The following is a 21,553-nucleotide window of genomic DNA, read 5'->3' as shown; positions in this document are numbered from 1 at the left end:
CTGACACTTGGCGTAGCGGCCCCCGGAGAGGCCGACGCTAAGGGAGGGGGAGGGAACAGAAATAATTCTTCGACCGCTACGGAGGAACAAGCGCGACGCGAACAACCAGTTACGGACGATGGCAGAAGAAAATCCTCCACCGCTACGGAAGGATACGCGCGTCGCAAAGAATCCGCTACGGGAGGAGGCGCGCGACGCGAAGAACCGGAAACGGACGACGCCCACAGTGGCAATCCTGCTAACGCGGATGAGCGGACTGATACGGACGCGGAGAAGACCCGCTCGTGGGAAGAAGACGTCCATATTTGTGCAGAAGACAGCACCGTCCGGTTTAATTCTCCCCGGTACTGTACTGCAGGACGCGGGGACCCATCGAGAGGACCCACGGACCCCGGTGAAGTACAAGCGCGCTACGCTGCGCAAGCTTCGCGACGCGCTCGACCGTGCTCGGACGAAATTAACCGCATCGCAAAAGCGGTACAAGGACGATTTTGACAAGAAGGTCCGCTTCCGTCCGGTCGTTGTGGCGGGCGATTTCGTCTACGTTGATCGCCCGCCCCGCCCGTTGACAAGCGTCGAGCGCCGCACGCGTGCGCAAGGTACGGCCGGAACGGACGAGCTCTCTGTCAAACTACTACCGAAGACAGAGGGTCCGTTTCGCGTGCGCTCCGCTACGGACACCACGGTCCTCATCGAGCAGGACGGCGTGGAAAATCGCGTGAGCATCGACCGCGTTACGAAGATGCCGCGCGGGCCGGGGGATACCGTCACCCCGGCCACATCAACCGAATCGGACGCACAAGCCGCAACGCCAAGAGGGGAGTACGTCGTTGACCGCATTGTTGGACACCGTACTACGCGCGGCGGGATCGACTACAAGGTCCGGTGGTATGGATATACCGCTTCGGACGACACCTACGAGCCCGCCGATGGGCTTCCGCAGCCGTTTATCGACCGGTATTGGCGCTCGCGCCAACCTGGATCAAGCGTGCATGCGTAGCGCAAGTTTCGGCCGCCCTCGGTCGCACCGCTCGGACGCTCGCTCGCGCAAAAGCCCCTGGGGAAAACAAGCCGCGCACGTGCTATGCAGCCCCGGCAGCCAGCTGCGTGTGACTGCGCACCGCCACGCAGCTCGTACCGGGTGGATCCCGCGCAAATGGATGCAGATGCTTCCAAAATTGGCCAGCCGTCCGGGAGGGTGGTCCACAATCCGAAGTTCTCCCAAGCGTCCACGCGGATAGCTATCAGCCACGCCTGGTCGCACCGTTCGGATGATCGCGCTCGCACACGCCTATGGAAAGGGAGAACCGTACCGGGAACCGGTACTTTGTATTGAGATGTATCGCGTTCGCCGGCTTTTTAATTTAGTCGCGATTTGGGCTACGTTTTTCCCTCCCACGCTGCGGGAAAAAATTGTAGCCCATTTCTGACAACGGCATCGTACTCCTGGGAGCATTCCGCGTCCGGTAGTGTCGCCTCGGGAAAACCGCATTCGGACATATTTGGAAACCAAATCGGTTTCTTCCGGTTTCTTATCGTTTCTTATCGTTTCTTTCAGTTTCTAATTCGGGCTGGTGGAAAGAGGGCGCTCCGTACGGTTTTTGGATCGGTGCTGGCGCAATAGAGGCCGCTACCGCAAGGGAGACGCGTGAAACTACCGTGTGGTGCCGTACTACGGCGGGTGCGCCGCTCGCGCCGCTCTTGGGATGGCAAATGAACGCAGATTCTTTACAAATTGGCCAGCCCTCCGGGAGGGTGGTTGACAAAGGGAAATTACCCCGACCGTCCACACGGAGCTCGCGTCTCGCCCGTGTGCGGGGGGGCAGGGCACAGCCGTCCTTCGACCCTCGCCCGGCCCTCCAGAGGGCCGCGGCGAGCGCTGCGTTGCGTGTGCGCCATGCCGCCGTCGCTCGACCGAATCGGACGAATCGACCGACGCGAGCGCGAGCCCGGCCAACTCGGGGGCCGATCGCGGCTCTCCGCAGAGGCGACGTCGTAGTTGGGACGCGGGAGGCGCTTGCGCCGACGCCGGAGCCCCCGCAGGGCTCGACGGCGCACTGTACGAAGGCGCTGCAGCAGGACTCTCGCGGTCGACCGTTCTCGGATGCGGCAGGAGCTACTGTAGGGGGATGCCGTTGCGGGAGGAGGAGGCAGCGCGCGCAGGAGAGTGAGAAGAGTGAGGAGAGTGAGTTGAGGGTTCGGCGGGCTTCGCTTGAAGGGAAGTGAAGGACACGCTTACCGAATCGGACGAGACAGCGGGCTTACAGAGCGCCCACTTAAAGAAGAGCTAGGAGGCATGGTCGTTCGCGCGCGCAGGGGAGAAGACAAACCGGAACGGAACTCCGTGGTCGGATGGGTGGTCGCTACGAGGACGTAGCGAAAGCTAAGGAAGGGGGTCTGTAGTATAACGACGGACGCGCGCGCGGGGAGATTATTAACAGTGCGGCCGTGCACGGTGGACACGTGGGCGGGTGTGCCCACGTGTAGGGAGCGCGCGCGTGCCGAGCGGTCGTAATCTGGCGTACGTGTACAGTAGTGCACGTGTCGGCCAAGCGGTAGTCTACCAGTATGACGCGTGTACGCTAGCACACGTGGCATCCGTGCGGTAGTCTGTAAGCAGCGCGTGTGTACAGTAGTACACACGTGTAGCTGCAGCGTCCGCGCGGTAATTAGGAATTGAGGCGCTAGTTTTTTAATGGCGTACAGTACCTGGTACGCACTAGGCGGCAGGTACTGTATACTGGGACAGGTGTCCGAGGCGTCCCTCTGAGGGGTTAAGACCTGACACCCGTCCCCACCAGTAAACTGGGGCAAGCTCGCCCCCGTCCCTTTCGCGCCTATATACGTCCGTTTCGGTTGTCTATCGCGCGCGATGGCTTCTAACCCGTTACCGGTCGCTCCCGTTCACGCACCACGGGGCAACTGCGCGTAACCGGCCAGTGAGCCACTCCCTTTTCGCGAGCTCGTCCGATCGGTTACCGCGCGCCGCGCGTCTCGCGTCGCGAGCTCCCTCGGCTCATCCTCCGAGCCTCTCGCCCGCTAGGGTTTGAGGAGAGTTGTACCACAAATAGGTTATGCATATAATGAAGCTTCTGCGAGGAAGATAGGTCGTAGTCACTAGCAGCACGTGTGTAATCCGCAACAAAGTCGTTGAAGAACTCTCCAACTGCTCCTGAAAACTTCTGTCTCATCCGTGAAACGCATTGCAATCTTATGAGCAACGCTAGCATCGAAGTTTGTGGTATGAACGACGTCGACAGACGGAGCGACAACTCCTGGCTCATTGGTCCACTTTTTCTTTCCAGCTGCCACAAGCTCACGAGCAAATGTTTCGGCGATGTCCCGGCCTTCAGCTTCGTCATAGAGGCTTGTTGCTAAGGTGAGAGGAATCCGACGGCTACTGTGCTGAGTGAGGTTGGCGCCATTGGTGAGAAGCCAAGTTCGAAGAGCACGGTGAGCGTACGGTAAAGCGTTGATTTAATCACCAAATAGTACGGCCGGAGGGAACATCTCGGCCACTGCAGCCTTAAGATCCTCTGACGAAAGTGGTCCAGATCTGATTTCATCGTCGAGTATGCGGACGGAGTTGATAAAGCCCGCTTGTGCTCGAGTCAAAGAAGCCATTTCCACCGCGTGGCAGAACAAGACCCAATCCGACGGAGAAGCCTGCGACTGGGAAGACGTTTGGCTTCAATCCTGTCAAAGACGGAGAAGACCAGATTGGACGACGAAGGTAGATCGGTGGCAGTCTGAAGACGATCGACGACTTCCTTGTTCACATGTTCGGGTCCGACCCTTGGCGCCTGTAGCCCTTACAGGTAGGTTCTTTGGAGTCTGACTCCCGAAGCCTGCAGCCCCTGCAGGTGGTTGAGGTCCGACCTCTGACGCCCGAATACAGTCCGGGTCAGGATATGATTTCAGCGTTCTACCCCTCTCCGCGTTCTCAGAGAAAGGCGCTTTCTGATACTTACGAGACTTCCTTAGAGAGGCTATACAGTAAACTGCACGACAGCCTTTAACCTCAGACTGGTCTCTTGCAGGAACGTAGCATGGCACGGTTTTAAAGCTTCAACACCACTGGCAAGGCCCTGATCCAAGCAATGCGACTTAACGACAGTTTGCCACTCGCTACCAAGCCAACAGCAATCAACAGAAACACAGTGAGGCGAAAGAGCGTTTGTGCTCCTAGCTCGCCACCCTTCCCGTACACCTCAGACCATGGCCACTCCACCAGCTCTTACGACCGACACCGTTATCCGTCTCAGAGAGACCGATGGAGGAACGACGAGTCGAGCAAGAGATCTTGGTACAGAAGCAACGCACCCTAGAAGTGTAATAACTCAGTGCCGATGCACGTTCAGATACCTGGCACTCCAGCCCACAGGTATTGAGCACAGACAAATTGTACCTGGCACTCTACCCCACATGTACTGCAACAGACAACTAGTACCTGGCACTCCAGCCCACAGGTACTTAAACAGAGACAGTAACTTAACCAAGTTTTGCTCAATTGCGCAATGTGGCAAAAACCACGCCTCACAGCTGTTACACTGTAAAGCTGATTAGATAGCTTGATAGATGGTCCTCGGGAGCACCCCTTCAAAACGAAACTCGGATTGGACACCTACTTGCCGATGTCCGAAGGTACCCCCCGATGGGCGTGGGGGACAGCCTGTCTGAGGTGAACAGTAGATCGGGTAGTTCGTTCTGAGGAAATACTTCTTGTTGATAGTCGTTGATGTTCGGTTGGTAATGGTTGAGGCTAGTCCTCTAAGCCCGAACGAACTCAGCCTTTTATAGAGTTCTAAAATATAAGTTGGTACAGGAAACCGTGGCTTAGTAGCTCGGGTGAAAACCTATATAGCTCAGCAAATCTGCCTTATTTGAGTGTTTGTGTGGAATCACAGTTACACTAAATGTAACCAGTACAGCAAGGATACTGTGCGCTGGATGCGTTGGCGAATTAAGGTTGTAACCCGCGTGCGGGCTGACAGCAAGGTACAGCGCAGTACAGCGCCGTTGCTTAAACGTCCTCAACAGTTCCCGATAGTTCTAGATTACACTGGAAACGCCTTACACTTCATAATTCTTACAGAAATGGGTAAATTTTGATCCGGTTCTCAGGCGAAGTGCGTGTTAAAAACCCCGCATTGTCCAAATGATAGGGGTGACTGCCCCGTACGCCGACGCGTAAACACTGGTTCGAACTGCCTCAAGACGGAGCAGATTTAAATTCTGTACACATACTGTAAGATGGCACTAGGTGGCATCAATAATTGGCTGATATCGCAATCTCAGAGGGTTGCTTGGCCTCCTTTGAACCGCAGTCAGTATCCGATTCGCAATGTGCACGTGGCAGTGGCCCAATCTGCCAATTTAATTCGGAAAAACATCTCGAAGCTTCCAGAAAGTCCCATAGCAAAAATTCCCACATGCACTGCTCCCTTACCATCCCTCCTCCCCCATCCCGCACCCGGTCCCACCTATACATCTGACCAGTCCACTCTGCACTCTGCACCTCACTCTGTTATTCTCAAACCACATCGCCAAAACGGCATCATTCAAAGCCAGTCCATTGTCCGTCCCTCACGACTTGGCATGGGCCGGTCACCGTGAACGACCGCATCCCCTTCTTCCGCATAATGCCCTCATGTCTCGAAAGCGCCACTCCCCCGAGCCCGGTCCCACCGCTGAAGGCCCTCAAGTGAAGCGTCATCTGAATTCCGCTCTCGCCGCCGAACTGCAATCGCTCCGCATTGGCGGAAGGACGGAGCCCCAGCATCCCCCGCAGCATTTCTTCGGCGCTTCTGTGGTCTCCTCGCCTTTTCTTTATGCTTCTCCGCGAACGCGGGTTGCGCATGACTCACAACTTGCTTCGCCAAACGTATATCAACACGATAATGGAGTCACTTTTAGCGCAGATTTTGCAGACACTCTTGACGAGAGACCGAAACTCTTCAGCAGGGAAACCACGCCAAAGTCAGATGTCGTCACCCCTTCTTCATCGAGCTCAAGCTCTGTATCCATGATGTTGGACGATGACAACGAAGGTTATATGAGAGATAGCGAGTCTGTGGACGTGAAGGGTTACGAGGCGAGCCACATGCGCCTGGAGACGTCAAACGATAACGTTATTGTTGAGGACATCGACGCCCCTATCAGCGAAGAAAATCGCTTGGTCGTGTATCGTCCTCCTGTCAAGACATCTGCCGCCGGTTTTTCTGAGTTGAGCGGGCTCTTGCCGAATGGTCAGTACTTCGTGCGAAACCCGGGCGCCGATGAGTGGGTGCTTAAGGAAGTGCAGAACAACCGCAACAAGCGAAAACTTGCTCTAGTGCCGTGGAGAGGCGGCACGAAGAGGTTTTGTGATTCCGTCCAAAAACAAGCTGTAGTCATTCCAATGCCATGGCATGAATCAACGCCTGAGGTTGATGCCGAGCAAGTGATGGAAGTCGAAGACATATCATAAGCACACGCTCCTCAAAACATTTAATGAATGAATAACAGACTACGACCAGCAGCCCACCCGCACGACGGTTTCTTTCATCGCATTCGGCCTTACGATTGAAACTTCTCTGTCACAGTTTCGAAGAGATGTCTGGCGTACTCCGTGAGCCATTGTGGTTGTATGACCGTGACATCTTTCATTTCGCACGTCGTAGAACTTTGCGAGAGATCCATGTATGTCACCCACTTCGGCATCCTTTTGTATAGCACACTCTGGCGGTGTATCTTGACCCTTCTTCCTGGTAAAGCTACGAGATATGATCCATCCGGCTCAACCATGGCAGCGTTTTCAAAGTACCCAGCGGTAATCGACCGACAGACACACTCAACCAAGCTCAAACCAATCGCCTTACGAGCCGCCGCGAACCTCTCATCCTTGGATTGCAGCCTCAAATTCGTTCTTACTATCCTCGCGAAGGAACGTCTCACCTTCTGCATTACGGCAGGGTTGATGCCGTGATCCGCACACCACGAATCTGAGAAGCTGCTATTGACGTATCGCCTCCAGACATTGAGCATTGTGATTATGTCTCCCTCCGCCACGGAAAATAGCGCTCTCGAGCTTCTGCTGCTGCGCCCTGTGTTAAATAGCACCTGCCTTACTTCGAGCAATGCTGCAACTGCTGCCATCACGCGCCCGATGCCGTAAGACTCCCCTACAAGAATGCATTTGCCTATGCGAGGATTAGCAGACGATAGGCAAATACGTACACCAGTTTCTGTGGTGAGACTACCGGTGCCGGAAATAGCACCCAGGAAAAACAAGCGCTCAAGCGCGTCGATCACTAGACCACCATCTGGTCTTTCGAGAAAGTCAAACGAAGTGACATCAACCACACCTATTGCTTTCAGGATTAGCACCATTTCCGTAAGTTCGCAGCGAAGGACTGCCGGTGGCCGGCTCTCCGCCATAGCAGATTTGAAGTGACCGTGAGTATATAATCGGAAGCAACTGCCATGTTGATTAATACCAGCTCTGGCTGCCCTCCTTCGCGCGGATGTGGCTGATATTTGGACTGTGGAGATGAAGCTTGTTTTCATACGTGGGTCGAACATCTCAACCCTTTCGAGCCCGCAATCAATAACTGTACTAATACCTGGCACAGTCACGGTTGTTTCTGCAATATTCGTAGAAACGACAACCTTCAGACAATTCTCATTAACTGCATTCGATAAAACAGAAAGTTGTTGACCGACATCAAGACCAGAATAAAGCGAAACCGCCAAGACCTGCTGCGCAGATCCATTTTTCTTTCTGAATGAACCGTCAGACTCTTTCGGACCATTGCTCCTCAGCACTTCAGAGTTTGTTTTAGACCATTCATTTATGGTACTGCAAAATAGTTCTGCTTCTTCCGTGCCCTGCACGAACATGAGTACACCCGTCGAATCTGGTTGGCCAGCACGAATCCATTGCAAGAAAGCATCCTGGATGACCTTCATGGCAGTTTGTAAATAGTCTTCAACCGGGCGCTTTGTGTAGAAGATACTCACTGGAAATCCCCGCTGTGCAATGAACATTTGTGTAGTGCGAGCCTTTCCGAGATAAGAGCATATGCGATCTGTGAACTCTGCAGTTATTACAATAATACAAAGGTCAGTGCGCACCCTTTGAACCTTCTTCAACAACGCTAGTAACAAGTCAGCGCCGATACTGCGCTCATGAAATTGATCTACAATGACGACGGACACAGATCCCAATAGCGGTTCTTTCAGGAGAGTCTGCAACAACGAGCGATTAGTGAAGTAGACTAGTTTTGTAGTAGATGAACGCTTCACGCTGGATTCTAATACGAAGCCGACATGATCACCACCCAGATGTGATTCGTCCAAAGAGTTGTCTTCAGCGACATGAACAACGGAGCTTATCACCGCAACTTGGCGTGGGAGTGCAACCGCGACACAACGCCCGTCTAATGACCACCCGGCTGCAACTAAGTGACTTGCGATGACCTTTGATGTCTGAGTTCCAGGGTCTCCTTGTATGATAACGTTTTTGCCTTGTTCAAGAGCATATAGCACCCGCACTCTCTGGTGATCTGAAAGCAGGGGTTTTTGTATTCCAGCGGCAAGAATTTCTTCTCTGTCCGGACGAAATTCCTCACCAGGGCGCCAAAACTGCATTCCTTACATGTAACAAGGAGGAGATTCAAAGTTGGGAATTTTCGACGATTGCATGGGTCGCGGCGTGAGATGCATCCCACGCATACCCATTGTCAAACCCGGAATGGGATTCAGCTGGCGACAACTTTCTTGAATCAAAGCACACAGCCTAACACATCTGCACCTGTTACGGCTCTCGTGATGCTTTGGTAGGCGCATATAATGAAAGCTCTGTAGATGGGAAGGACATGTACTTCATAGGCAACCTTCTGTCTGAGGTCCATGATTGGACTGTCCGAGTCCAGCGAGGTGTCAAGTACAGTGGCCCTCACGCATTAGTGTCGCTTTTGTTTGTGCCAACCTCCCAATAGTGCAGGCCCAGACACACGAACACGAAAAGTGCCACATGTCATACGGTTCCGGCCATTAGGCTACCGTCCGTACGTGTCAAACATGTGAAAGCTGCCCGGTAGTCCGATCCTCCGCACGCCACCGAGCTCTGTTCACGGATCTTTGCTTGTGCTCCTTATGACTCCTGTTCCTGAAAAAAAAGCGACGCCCAGGCGCCTGACGATTTCGCAGAATCTCGAAATCGCAGAACTGCTCCACAATGGACACCGCACACCAGCAGTCATGCGACAGTCCGGCATTGCAGAGCGCACTGTACGCAAAATCAAAGCAACTGCTCCAGAATTACTCCGCGTGGCAAGCGAGAAGCCCAAATCACTTCAAATGAAGACTCGTCAGTCCGTATTGGTCCCCCATGTCGAACTGAACCTCCTTGAATTTCTCAACTTTGCCAAAGTGTGGTGGAAATGTCTGTCAATGACGCCATGGATGTTTTTGGAGACGGTTCAGGTAGTGCAGAATCCACCTAAAATGCAATCAAGTGATGAAGATGAGAGCGCAATATGGGGTAATGTTACAGTCAATAGACAGACTATCCCCCATGTCGTCGGGATCGCGAAATTGTTTGGAGAGCTGGAACTTTTGACGACTGAGTGCCAAGTTCCAGACGCTCTATCGCATCTAAGGTCGGCAAAGCGCGCATTTCTCACTGCGAAACGCAACAGAGAACCAACGCGGAGCAGGCAGATGTTAATTACCGAGTGCATGCAGATAGGTGTGACGACGACGTCACTTACTAATGCCGTCTCCCAATAGTGCACATTTTTGGGGTTTCACACGGGGCGGCACTAATGCGTAAGGGCCACTGTACAGTACCCATGGTCCTGTACGTGTACAGTACAATCCACGACAGCATCTGTGCTTGAAAATGCTGAAGAAATCCTGCAAAAAAGGCATGCCATAATTTCTTTGTGCGAAAAGAATTGTGGAGAAGAGCAGGATCAAATTGTGCTTGAGATCAAGCACTTTGCTTTCAGTACCGTACGCTTCGTACTGCACGTGAAATTTCTAAGCTCATCTCCGCAACCCATAAGCAGGTAACATTCCTCAGATGATGCGAGGGCTGAAAAACGAGTCAAAGTGTCACAATAGCTCAACTACGGGCTAGCTCGCCCCAAGCTCACAACAATATCAATTGCGATCGTGCATTGCGTTAGTCTTCCGAGAACACAAGATGGGAAGACGTGAGAACCTCCGCACTGGTTTTGTTACTCCCTTCACCCTCACATCTTCATCATCAGCCTCAAAACTTTCAACGAAATGTGGGTCACTTCGAAAAATTTTCAGAACCAGTGCCCTACCGACAAAGAATACAGGAGTTCTACCGGCGCGATGTTCAATGGAAGAAACACCTTCTCGGGACATAGTGCTGAAATATGGAATTGACGCAGCTGTTGAAGACTTCATCAAGTCAGGTCTGAACATAGGTATTGGCGGCGGGAAAACGGAAGAAGTAACAAAGCTTGTGGACGCGCTCGATTCCCTCAATCAAGTGGAAGGACTCATTGATGTTGCATTCGTCTCCGCGTCCCCTACTACAGCGGCCTTGCTCAGAGATAGAGGTATGCCTTCGGATCTTGCCGTTAACTTTAAGAAGGGACTTGATGTGTTTCTCGCACTCGTGGATGCGGTGGATGCAGATTGTAACGCGGTGATTGGCTCCGATAACATCAGCGGAGACAAGTACGCAGCTCACATGGCAGATAAAGTTGTACTTGTTGTACATGAAGAGAACGTTGAGAACTCCAAGAACGGCTTGCGTTCGGTGCCGATCCAGATGGTGAATTTTCTCCCCGGTCTAGCGACGGAATCTCTCTGTTCTGGCGTACTGGTAGATCTCGGCGTAAGAGGTGCATCCTTGAGAACTGACCAAAGCCACATTGCGGACTTGGCTCTGGCGCCATTCACACAACTGCTAGCCCTCGAACATCAGTTGTGTTCTATGGCTCAAGTTGAAACATCAGGGATTCTTCTGTCGACCGAAAAAACAGTCGCTGTTGTCGCAACCAGAGACTGCCAACCTTTCGACATGACGTCTTCACTGTCTTCAATGACATTGCTCGAAAGTGCGTCCTCTGCGGTTGTCTTGACTGAAGAAAAGCGCAGGGAGATCCTCGGGAAGTACGAAAGCAGCTGGATTATCGTTCCCCACGGAGAGGGTGAGTTGTTGTCAAGAACGTTCAAGTTTGTGAACGTCGATTGTGCTCAGGCTTTCGTCAGATATGTGCACTTCATATCACGTGGCGCGCACTACTGCCCAGAAATTTATCACGGCAACACGTTCGTTGAAGTAAGGGTGAATACTGAAGGTAATCCGGGTATTACGGAGCTCGACACTCTCATTGCGAAAGAGCTGGCATCGGTATACCAGAGAATGTTTTCATCATCCCAGTTGATTTCCTAGTAGGCAACGGGAAGTCAGAATCAACCCGGCTCTGCTTCCTCCGCAACGATTCACCTTAGGTTTTGTTTCACCCATGACCCAGAATGTGGAGTCATGGTCAAAATTCCTTGCCGAGCCATGAGTAGCTGGCGGCAAAGACGGCCGTAACTGGCGCACATGTGTCTGACGTGTCTCATGTCGGGAGATGGCGGCGAAACGACAAGGCACAATGTGCATATCATTTTGTGGCGGTTCAGAGGAACGAAGCATCGATCTCACTTGTCGTCGTCAAACGTAACGGATGTACATGTCACGAAGCAAGCGACCAACACGAGGATGCAAGCAACGGTCGACCCAGCAAGAAGAACTGCATTCCATTGAATGTAAAAGCGGGACATGCGCTCCCGGCAGCCCGGAAAGCGGACGATGTTAAACTCTGGTTTCCCACCATCAACGTCTTCTTCTCGGCACACGGTTCCACAACGAGAGAAATTTGCAGTTTCGGGGCCGTCTTGACAATCGCCCTCTTCGAAACCGCGGCAAGACAACTGTTTCTGAACGCGGCATGGGAGTGTAGACTTGGGATTATTTACTTCGTTCATCCAGACGACTTCTAACTCAGAAGCGAAGGATGTTTCGTCGCCGCTGGCGCCGTAAATAATGAAAATGGAGCCGACCATGACTAGGCATATTGCGAGAACGGCGACAACCAACCCCAACAAATAAAACCCCTTACATAGCCTTCCCTTTGTCTCAGAGGCGCATGTACACCAGAGGAGAAGAGCCAACACTAGAACAGCTCCGGCGGCAGCGATAGCAAGCAAAGACGCGTTGATGGTGATGAGCCAAGCGGCAGGCCAGGAAAAGCGGAAGATGCTGATTCTAAGAGATACAAATGCATAGGTGCCAAACACAGCTGCGAAGATTGCTGCAAGAATAAGAGAGAGGAACGCGGTGCACATGCTTGGATACATAGAAATGCACGGACAGTATTGGTCGCATCGCTCGCTACATCCCGTGTCATCGGTCATGCAACAACAGCCCATGGCGGAAAGAATGATTGTGATGCAGGTGATGACGAGACGAGACGAGATTTTCCTTCACGGTGGTGCGACTGGATGAAGGCCCGTGAATGCTTTTGTCTCAGTGTTCGCGTAAGATGAGACCGGCGGATGGAGATGCCATGCATGGCGATCGTTAAGTAGGTTCGCTGCGCCGGAGAATAAGGGGGTCTTAAGATGTGTGCGATGATCTGTTGAATTCTTGATCTTGCAAGAGAGCGGAGCCAGCGGTACATCATGCACGGCTACTGGAGCAGAAAGGCTGCAGAACGTCCTATTGTTGTACAGTGCGTACGGTACTGTACCAAGGGTACAGTACCTTGGAATCATTGGAGCCACCTGGCCTTACTGACACAAGACTGCCGCTCTTATTTCAGCGGCGACACAACTATCAACTGATCCCTCGAAAGTGCTTGGTGTGGCAACTACTGTAAAGCCCCCCTCCTCTGTGACAGTGACACTTCAAGAAACTGGGTGTACACAAAAACGTTACACGTGTGGTCGGTGGCGGTTGCACAGGTACAGTATCCGTAGAGCGATGACCTGAGTTCAACAGCTTGTGACTCCACAGCAGCGGTCCGCGTCTGTGGTTAGGGAATGGGCAGAATACTTTCAAGTAAAATAAAAGAAAAATAAAGAAATAGGAACCGCACTGTATTTTCGTGACGCTCTTTTCTTAAACTTTTAAGTATACTAACGTTGTCCGTAAAGTCATGAAAACGCGTGTTTAGCCGGCGAGTTTGCTCGGATTTTCTGAACGCAAATCTTTCAAACAACGCGTTTGGCAAAACTCACAGCATACCGAAAACTCAGGGCATGTGAGTTTTCCAGGAGTTTCAGATCCGTGATCACAGCAGTACCAGATCGACCCCTCGTGAAGAAAAACCAAGTTTGTCTTCCGTTCTTTTCATCAGCACAAACGAGTTTCAGACGGCACGGGTCGTATCGATATGCGTCATGGACGCCCCTATCGCTTCATCTGCGCAGAGTCCATCATTGGATCAATGCGCGACAGGATCTGCCACAGATGCCGCCGAAACAACCGCGGAAGATAGACAAGTAGAAGCTTCTAAAAAGAAGTCCTCTCTAAACGGCCCCCTCAGCTTGTCAAGAAGACGAAACACATCGCCCTTTCGACTGAAAACCTTTCTATCCTTGTGGCGAGCTGCAAGATTCGCTTCAGCGAGTATTCGCGCAGGTGCATGTGATCCGTCGGGCGGCACAACGATGTACCAGACTTGCGTTTGTTGCGGGCAGGTACCTTGCTGGAGGTAACGGCCCTGACGCACACCGAACTCTTCCTTAGGAACGGCCCTGACATTTGGCATGAATGGATTGGTTGAACGGGAGTAAAGCATTTCCAATAATTTTTTCAACCAATACATTCATGCCAAGTTTCAGGGCGCTTGCGTGCTAGCACACGAACTCTTTGTTAGGAACGGCCCTCAGGGCCGTTCCTGAGGGCCGTTAGTCGGCAAAACTCGTGGTGGGATTTTTCAAACTCGGGTTTACTTCACGTCCAGCGAGTTTGTGGGCAAATGGAAAAAAACGACGCGTTATTTTACGGACAACGTTACTGTACTCTGTACAATTGCAGTTTTTACGAGATTTACGAGATGGTTAGTCGAGAACGGACTAATCGTCTGAATTAAACCATGCCATATTTAAGCATTGATGTCAGCAAAAGAGAAAAATGGAGAGTACTAGGTCTCAAACCTCCGTTCATGCAGAAAGATTTGCTTCATGTGCAGAACAAAAGCAAAATTTAGAAGTACTTGGTCTTTACGATATTTCTTGATAATCATGGGCTATGCTCAGTCTATTCGTAAAACCCGTTATGATATATTAAATATTGCGCAACTGTAACCTGATACTGTACCGCAACTGTATCATCGGGCTCCGAAAACATGAACCACGTCGTAATTGTGAACCTAATTCATCGTTAATTGGGCGACAAAAACTGCTTGCTGTCAGCCCTACATGTGGTTCTATTCGTCTACTGCAGAATCGGCTCTTTATATTTAAATACAAATCAGCTAACGAGTTTACGCGCGCTTTTTCCCATAGAAACACATCCCTTCCCATTGCTCCGGCCGACTTTAACATTCCACACGCCTTGCCCTAACGCTCGAGATTTGTCTTGTGCCTTTCCCCCATCGGCGGCTAACGGATGGTATCGAAACGCGTTTGCGCCCCTCCGGGGCACAAGGGAGTGAACTCTGTTCCAGTCCAACAAGCTCTCGCCCACTACCGCAATTCGCAACTCTCAATAAGAAAGTGCGCAACGATGCACCACGTTCCCTACTCTATCCTGCGTCGCGCTGCACAGCCGAAACAATCTGCAGCAACCCCACAAGGCCGCCCACCTGTGTTATCCGCCTCAGAAGAAGCGTTTATTGTGGATGCCGCGCTAGACTTTTCGCAAAAAGGCACACCTTTGTCACGAGAATGCTTGAAGTCTCTTGTTGCTACTTTTGTACAATCCCTCCCTCCGCAGCGACAAAAAAGGATACCGTTTAAAAATGGAAAGCCTGGTAATGGCTATTTGCACAGATTCTTTGCACGGCACTCCAGGCTAACACTCAAGCGCAGGTCAAGTCTAGAAAAAGCGCGTCAATTAGCGATGTCGCCATCAAACTTGGCATCACATTTCGTGCGTCTCGCACAAGTGTACAAGTAGTTTAAGATAACGTCGGCTGAACAAATTTTTAACATTGACGAAAGCGGCTTTTCCACGCGTATAGCCGCGCGCGCGCGAAGCAAGGCTGTGTTTGACGCAAGTGGGAAAAGTAACTCAACCGAATTGAAGTGGTCTGGCAATGCTGGGCATGTCACCATTATGCCAGTTGTGTCTGGAGACGGGCGGGCTTGGAGCCCACTTACAGTGCTGCCTGGCAAAAAAACCAAACACCGCATTCGCTCTGACGGAACGACAGAAACTCCTGCTAGCTTTCTCCCTCCCAATTCCTATTGCGTGTACCGGGAGAAGGCTGGTGTGGACTCCGAAATCTTCTATCAGTGGACATTAAAGTTTCTGGAGGAGACCAAAATACTGCGTGAGAAACACCGCCACATTGTTCTCAAAATGGATAGTTACGGTGCCCATTGCACGTACAGGTCTCTTCACGCCCTCAAGAACGGCCGTGTTGTTGTCATCGGTCTGCACGCTCACACAAGTCACAGGACTCAAGTGCTCGATTATGCGGTTTTTTCGCCATTCAAGACGTCGTTTCGAAACCTGTTGAACAGTAGAGCGTATTCCGTTGCGGGAAAAACGAATGATATCTACACACTCTGCGAAATATTGACACGGGTGTACTACGAGTCCGTCCGTCCGGACAATATCATAAGCGGTTTCGATGCATGCGGTGTGTGGAAAAGAGGACATGGGGGAGCTAATGCTGGTGTGATCCGGCAGACTGATATCACCAATTTTGAGAGGGATGAAGACCAGACGGCAGCATTCGACACAGACAAGGACCTTGTCAAAGCATTCACACATTCCCGAAATATGCTGCGCAGTGACGGCAGTGTCATTGAAAGCGGTACTTTGATAACGAGATCAGGAGCTTTATTGACAAGGGATGATGTGCTCAAGGTGCTTGAAGAGCGTTCTTTGCAGCGCCAAGAAGCAGCGTTGCAGCGTGAGGTGCGGGCGGCCGAAGCAGCCGCAAAAAGGGCACAGAAAGAGCGGGAGTTGGAGGAGAAGCGTCAGCAAAGGTGGAGGAGGAGGCGCGAAAAGAGCAACACCGCATCTGGCTTGCTCAAATGCCTGCTCGAGCGGAGCGTCTGAAAGCTAACCGGTCCCAGCGTCGGGCCCAGCGCCGGGCTGCTGCGAGGCTAAAAAGCAGCTATTCAGGCAGCGAATAACCTGTGCAACCAAGTCACTAATCAATTATGAATAAAATTCGTGGGGCGAAAATATCATATGTGATCCACATTTTCAGCACAGTGAGGCCCATAACGGCTACTTGTTCATGGGAAGCGATGGCGTTGTTACGGTTTTCCTGTATTTCAACAGCCAATCCCAAAGCGATGTATGGATCTAGAGGCATGCTTTGGAGTTTTGTGCCAAGTTGTAGGAGAATTGGACAATTTCTTCATTATTTACTATTCAAGATGTTAAGACTGATCCATAATATGGTACCCCCTAATACCGTCACACATTTTCTCGGTAATCCTACCAAAACATCCTCCGCGAGAAAACTACCCGAAGGACATCATCTCACTGTCTCACTCGCACGGGTGTGAAGCTGTGAGGGAGTCCCTCCCACTCTCACGCGCACCTCCGCCATGAACTTACCCCGAGACTACAAACCAACCGCGCCGCCCGCAACCACTCTGCAACACGCCCTCTGCCACACGCCCTCGTCGCGATCCCGGTGCCAGAATCCGCCGCGATCGACGACATCCTCCTGACGCATTTCCGCATGAGCCCAAACGAAACCACTCCATTTTCCAACCGCTACTACGTCGCCAAAGTCCCTGTTTCCATGTACCCGTTCCCGCGCACCCTCTCTCAATCGCCCTTCTACCCCGTGGACGAATACATGCGCGCCATCCCGGCCGTCGTCGTCATCGTCATCACCGACGACGCCTCCGACGACAAAATTGCCGAGAGCAAGCGCATATGGCACCGCATCGCCCGTCATTGCTGTCACTACGCCGTCAAGCTTCTCTTCGTCCGCGCGCACGACTTTTCGGAAGACCGCCGCGCCGCGTTGGTCGCTTGGGAAGTCCCGTTCGGCGTGAATGTCATTTTTACCACTGCGCCTGATGAGGACGGCCTCCCGGTTTCCCACCACGTCGAATGCGCAGAGTAGTCGCCGCTCACACTACACACCCTCTGGTCGCGGAGAGCCAAACGAACGAAAATCCCCATCCATACCCATATTCAATGCAATACTTCAGCATTGAAACAACCTGACCTTCTCAAACCTACCAGTGTCCGCCGAGCCTTATATGCTGCCGATATATCGAGGTTGGACGCGCACTTGCTGCTTGCTGATCTCACTGATTCCGATTCCTCTTCCGACGCTCGCAGATACACATCCATGCCATACGCGAATCCCGGCACGAGCAGCACCCCATTCTTGAGCGCGAGGAAGTCGACGGCTTTCATGTAGTCCCGTTCACCGTCTTGAGCGTTCCCCAAAGTCTTCCAGTAAGGATTAGTGCGATTGAGGTCTGACAGGGTGCTCCACGGGCGTACGATGTTGACATTTTAACGAAAGAACAAGGTCTATTGTAAAAGACCGCTCTTTCTCGAAATGGACTAAGGATTTGCGTAAAAACTTACAGCTCTGGATGCGTCTGTATACACTTGTGTATGCGGGTGAAGCTGTCCAGGGAGTAGCGAGTGACATGCCGACACCTGGCATTCGACCGAGCGTGCACTGTCCTACATATCGCCGACGGCCGGGTGAGAGTCTCGTGACTTCTCGGCTATGTCTATTTCTCTTTTGTGAAAGAGAAATTCCCCTCGACGAGAGGCGGTGACAGGTTCTAGTAGAGTCCACTCAGAGGACTCCGGGGAGCATGACTGACAACGACATAGACGGCACGGCGGCCGCCGCGCCGGTTGGCACACGCGCGCCAACCGCTGCGACCGACGCTGGAGCAGTGCCGCATGCAGCCTGGGCGATCGCAAAGCCCGAGCGCCGCGACTACGCGACTGCTGTCACTGAACTGAATTCTGCCTGACTGGTTGGTGAGGGCGCCATCTTCGATCGGGGCCCACATGTACCCATAACGCATATGGGCTACTTCAAGCCTCCTCAAGATGCCTTCCTCAACGAGCTCCGCTCCCGGGACCGGCGATCGGCCAAGAAGTGGGAGTATTTGAATGCTGCTGGCGTCTGGACGGAGTTGGGGCTTACAGCCTTCGACGTCGCGAAGACGCATGGTGGGACTATCGAAGATATGACAAGAAGACTCGTGCTTGCCGAGGATGCTATGAAGGCGACGCTAGAGATTTTATCTATGCGGGCGCAATACTTTCGGGACATTACGGAGCAAGGGGTTGAGATCGCGAGACAGACGTCCTTCCTTGTCGAGCAAGGGCATGACGCTGTATTCTCAGAGTCCTACCGTTCGGCCCGGGCTGCACTCACGTCCAAGATGGAAACCGAGGCCGCAAAAATGTTGGCTAAGGCCAGGCTCCAACGTGCCTCAAGCAAGAATGGCAGCTCCCCAGGGGCTGCCACGGAAGAATGACGGGCCCGTCTTTTGGCGGAAAGGACAAAGTGGGAGTCGGGCGACTCCCACTTTGGAGAGGGGTAGCACTGCGCGCAGATGCATGGCGTACGGATCTGGGGGCCAGCGCGTATCTGGTGCGTGCCATTCGGTACGGGATCCTGGACCCTCCTGCTGTGCCATTTACAGAGGGTGTGGTGCTGCCCGATATTCCCCAATCAGAGGAAGACAGGAGATTCGGGAAAGAAGACTTGGAGGCTGGTTGCCGGAGCGGGATTTACGAGAAGCTGGATCGGGATTATGCGGAGAGATGCGTGGAAGAGGGGAAGATGGTATCGTCCGCACTCACTGTTTGGCAGGGCGAGAGAGCAGAGAGAAAGGGACGTTTTGTCGTCAATTTTTCACAACAGAGCAAGCACTGGCCCCGGGCAGCGTGAAGATGGAGACTGTAACGACCTTCGCACAGAAGGGAGACATGATGATGTCGTGGGATGTGAAGAGTGGATATCGGCATTTCTACTTGCATCCATCCATGCGCGATATGTTTATTTGCTCCTACGACGGACATGGTCATCGGGCTGTTGCCCTACCGTTCGGATGGGGAATGTCGGTGCTGTGGTTTACGAAGATGCTCCGGCCGCTCGTGCGGCATTTGCGGGAGAGGTACCGCTACCGAGTGCTCCCGTATATCGACGACTTCCTGCTCTCGCCCTCACCCGCAACGCGGCCCGCTACGAAGAAGGACTGTGCGCTTGCTCGGCGCCTTCTGGACGCACTATTTGCGCGGCTGGGCATCGTGCGGCACCCGTCGAAAGGTTGTTGCGAACGAGCGCGGCGTTTAGACCATTTGGGCGTGCATGTGGACCCCGTGGCTATGAAGGTTTACATTTCGGAGGCGAGGCGCTTGAAGGTTCTAAGATTGGCACAGGAGCTACTGCTACTCGCTCAACGAAACCGCCGTTGGGTGTCGTTGGAAAGGCTGCAGCACTTCTGTGGCGTCGGTGTCTCCCTTACGCTGGCATTGCCGCTCGCGCGCTTCTACACCCGCTCGCTTTACTTCGACATGGCGTTGGCGGAGCGCGAGGAGCGAGGGCCAAGTGCGCGACCTGCGACATTGGCGTTCATTGGCACGTGGAGAAGGCAGGGACCTCCACAGGCTGGACCCGCATGCAACGATGCACAGCGCTGCCGCCGACGTGGGATATGGGGGACCCCAGGCGACGACGAGGAGGCTGGGTTCCCGGGTTTGTGAGAGGGTCGCGGTTTCTGGACGGCCGAGGATCGGGCGACAAGTATAACGGTGAGGGAGTTAAGGGCAGTGAGGCTTCTATTGCAGAGGCACTTCGCCGACTACGTCTCCCAGCCGAGCGTGAGGCTGCTGCTGCTACACGAGGACAACCAAGCAGTCGTCTACGTCCTGAACGCCATGGTCTCGGCTTCAAAGCTGATGGCCGAGCTTCGTCGGCTGCAGAAGATGCTCGTGGTGCTGGGGGTGACAATAGAGGCGCGCTGGTTGCCCTCGGCCGTGAATCGCTACGTAGATGCCCTTTCCCGAACGTGGGACCCGGGAGACGCACGAGCTACGGACCGCTCGTGGCGGTCAATACAGCACGAATACCGCTTAGACGAGGTCGTCCTCAAAGATCGCCCGGTTGGGGAAACGCTGGTGGCCAGGAAGAAGTACGCTCTGACGCAGATGGGGGAGTACTGGGGGATGGGCTGGCGCGTCTTTGGAATCCGCTATTCGATTTCCTTCCGCTCGTGGTGAGGAAGTTTCAGGCCGAGGGCGGGAAGGGGGTGCTGATAGCCCCACACTGGCCAGCGCCAGCATGGTACGCGCGCTTGCGCGGGCTGGCAGAGGAGCTCATCGTGCTTCGCCCTTCCGACTACGGCCCCCCGTTGCTTCAAAGCTCGCGCCCAGTGAACGCTGCATGGGAAGTAGTGTTGGCAAGGATAGGGTAGCGCAGCTGTGGATGGCCGGGACCCGGGATGCGGTGTGGGCAAGGATGGGGATGGGAGGAGAGACGGGGGGTGCAGAGGTGGCGGCGGAGCTACTGGTGTCGCATGGGTGGAAGGCGCAGACGTGGGCAAACAGGAGCAGTCAGATTAAGAAGTGGTTGGTGTTCTGTGATGACGACGGTCGAGATCCGCTGCCTGCAAATGAAGGCGACGTGCTCGCTTTCCTGGGTTACATGTACCTGGAGGGAAGGGTAGGTACAAGCTCGGTTCGCAATTATATCAGCGCTGTCTCCCGTTTACATGAGACGCAAGGGCTACCATCTCCGACGCGTTCCCCGCTGGTGTCTGCCATGGCTACTGCGTCCATGAACAAGACCGATCGCGACCGACCTGAAGCGCGAAACCGAATCGGGATTAGTGCCGCAATCGCGATGCGTGTGGCAGAGTTTGGCTTGGGCACCGAAGTCGTTGAGGAAATGGGCTCCTGCGCTATGGTCGTTTTCGCATTTATTTTTCAATGCAGGTCAATTTCCGTTGCACACGTGGCAGCAGAAGACGTTGATGTCACGGATGCTAGCGTGGATGTGGCCCTGACGCATCGCAAAGCAAAGTCTTATCAACGCCCTCTGCGACTCTCCTACCGTCGCAATCCCGAATGGGATGCTCCGGGGCTGTTGATGCTCAAGTGGAAGACACAGCGACCGGCCAATGCTGGTTTCTTCAACCTCCGAGCTGTAACACGCTTGGGGACTGCGAATTTGAACGCCGCCATGTCATTGTCGCTGATGCGTGTTGGCGCTGTTCCGCCAAACGGGTTCTTTTATTCGTCACACAGCGCGCGAATCGGGGCGTACAATGAGCTTTTAGGACTCGGATTCACAGAAGCTTGGATAATGAATCGTTTGGACTGGGTATCTATTGAGATGCTACAAGTCTA

At 53.2% G+C, this 21,553-nt stretch overlaps 4 protein-coding genes; 2 read left to right on the top strand and 2 right to left on the bottom strand.

Annotated features, from left to right (window-relative positions):
• The first annotated feature begins 5,650 nt into the window (after positions 1-5,650).
• On the top strand, positions 5,651-6,469 carry CHC_T00003619001 (hypothetical protein). Its single transcript, XM_005714463.1, has one exon. The coding sequence runs from the start codon at positions 5,651-5,653 to the stop codon at positions 6,467-6,469; it is 819 nt and encodes a 272-aa protein (XP_005714520.1).
• An 89-nt stretch (positions 6,470-6,558) lies between these two features.
• On the bottom strand, positions 6,559-8,631 carry CHC_T00003618001 (hypothetical protein). Its single transcript, XM_005714462.1, has one exon. It carries the CDS (start codon positions 8,629-8,631, stop codon positions 6,559-6,561), a length of 2,073 nt encoding a protein of 690 aa, XP_005714519.1.
• Positions 8,632-8,634: 3 nt separating this feature from the next.
• Positions 8,635-8,829, bottom strand: CHC_T00003617001 (hypothetical protein). Its single transcript, XM_005714461.1, has one exon. The coding sequence runs from the start codon at positions 8,827-8,829 to the stop codon at positions 8,635-8,637; it is 195 nt and encodes a 64-aa protein (XP_005714518.1).
• Positions 8,830-10,192: 1,363 nt separating this feature from the next.
• CHC_T00003616001 (hypothetical protein) lies at positions 10,193-12,129 on the top strand. XM_005714460.1 is given in 2 exon segments: positions 10,193-11,422; positions 11,423-12,129. 1 exon segment carries the CDS (start codon positions 10,193-10,195, stop codon positions 11,420-11,422), a length of 1,230 nt encoding a protein of 409 aa, XP_005714517.1. The 3' UTR covers positions 11,423-12,129.
• Positions 12,130-21,553: the final 9,424 nt, after the last annotated feature.

Source organism: Chondrus crispus, genomic scaffold, assembly GCF_000350225.1.
Source record: "Chondrus crispus Stackhouse genomic scaffold, scaffold_2, whole genome shotgun sequence".
NCBI lineage: Eukaryota > Rhodophyta > Florideophyceae > Gigartinales > Gigartinaceae > Chondrus > Chondrus crispus.
Note: the sequence above shows the minus strand (reverse complement) of the source record. Positions and strands in the feature narration are given on the sequence as shown.

Coding starts and splice junctions, on each gene's coding strand:
- CHC_T00003617001 (XM_005714461.1), bottom strand. CDS start 8,829: ATGCGCCTACCAAAGCATCACGAGAGCCGTAACAGGTGCAGATGTGTT.
- CHC_T00003618001 (XM_005714462.1), bottom strand. CDS start 8,631: ATGCAGTTTTGGCGCCCTGGTGAGGAATTTCGTCCGGACAGAGAAGAA.
- CHC_T00003616001 (XM_005714460.1), top strand. CDS start 10,193: ATGGGAAGACGTGAGAACCTCCGCACTGGTTTTGTTACTCCCTTCACC.
- CHC_T00003619001 (XM_005714463.1), top strand. CDS start 5,651: ATGTCTCGAAAGCGCCACTCCCCCGAGCCCGGTCCCACCGCTGAAGGC.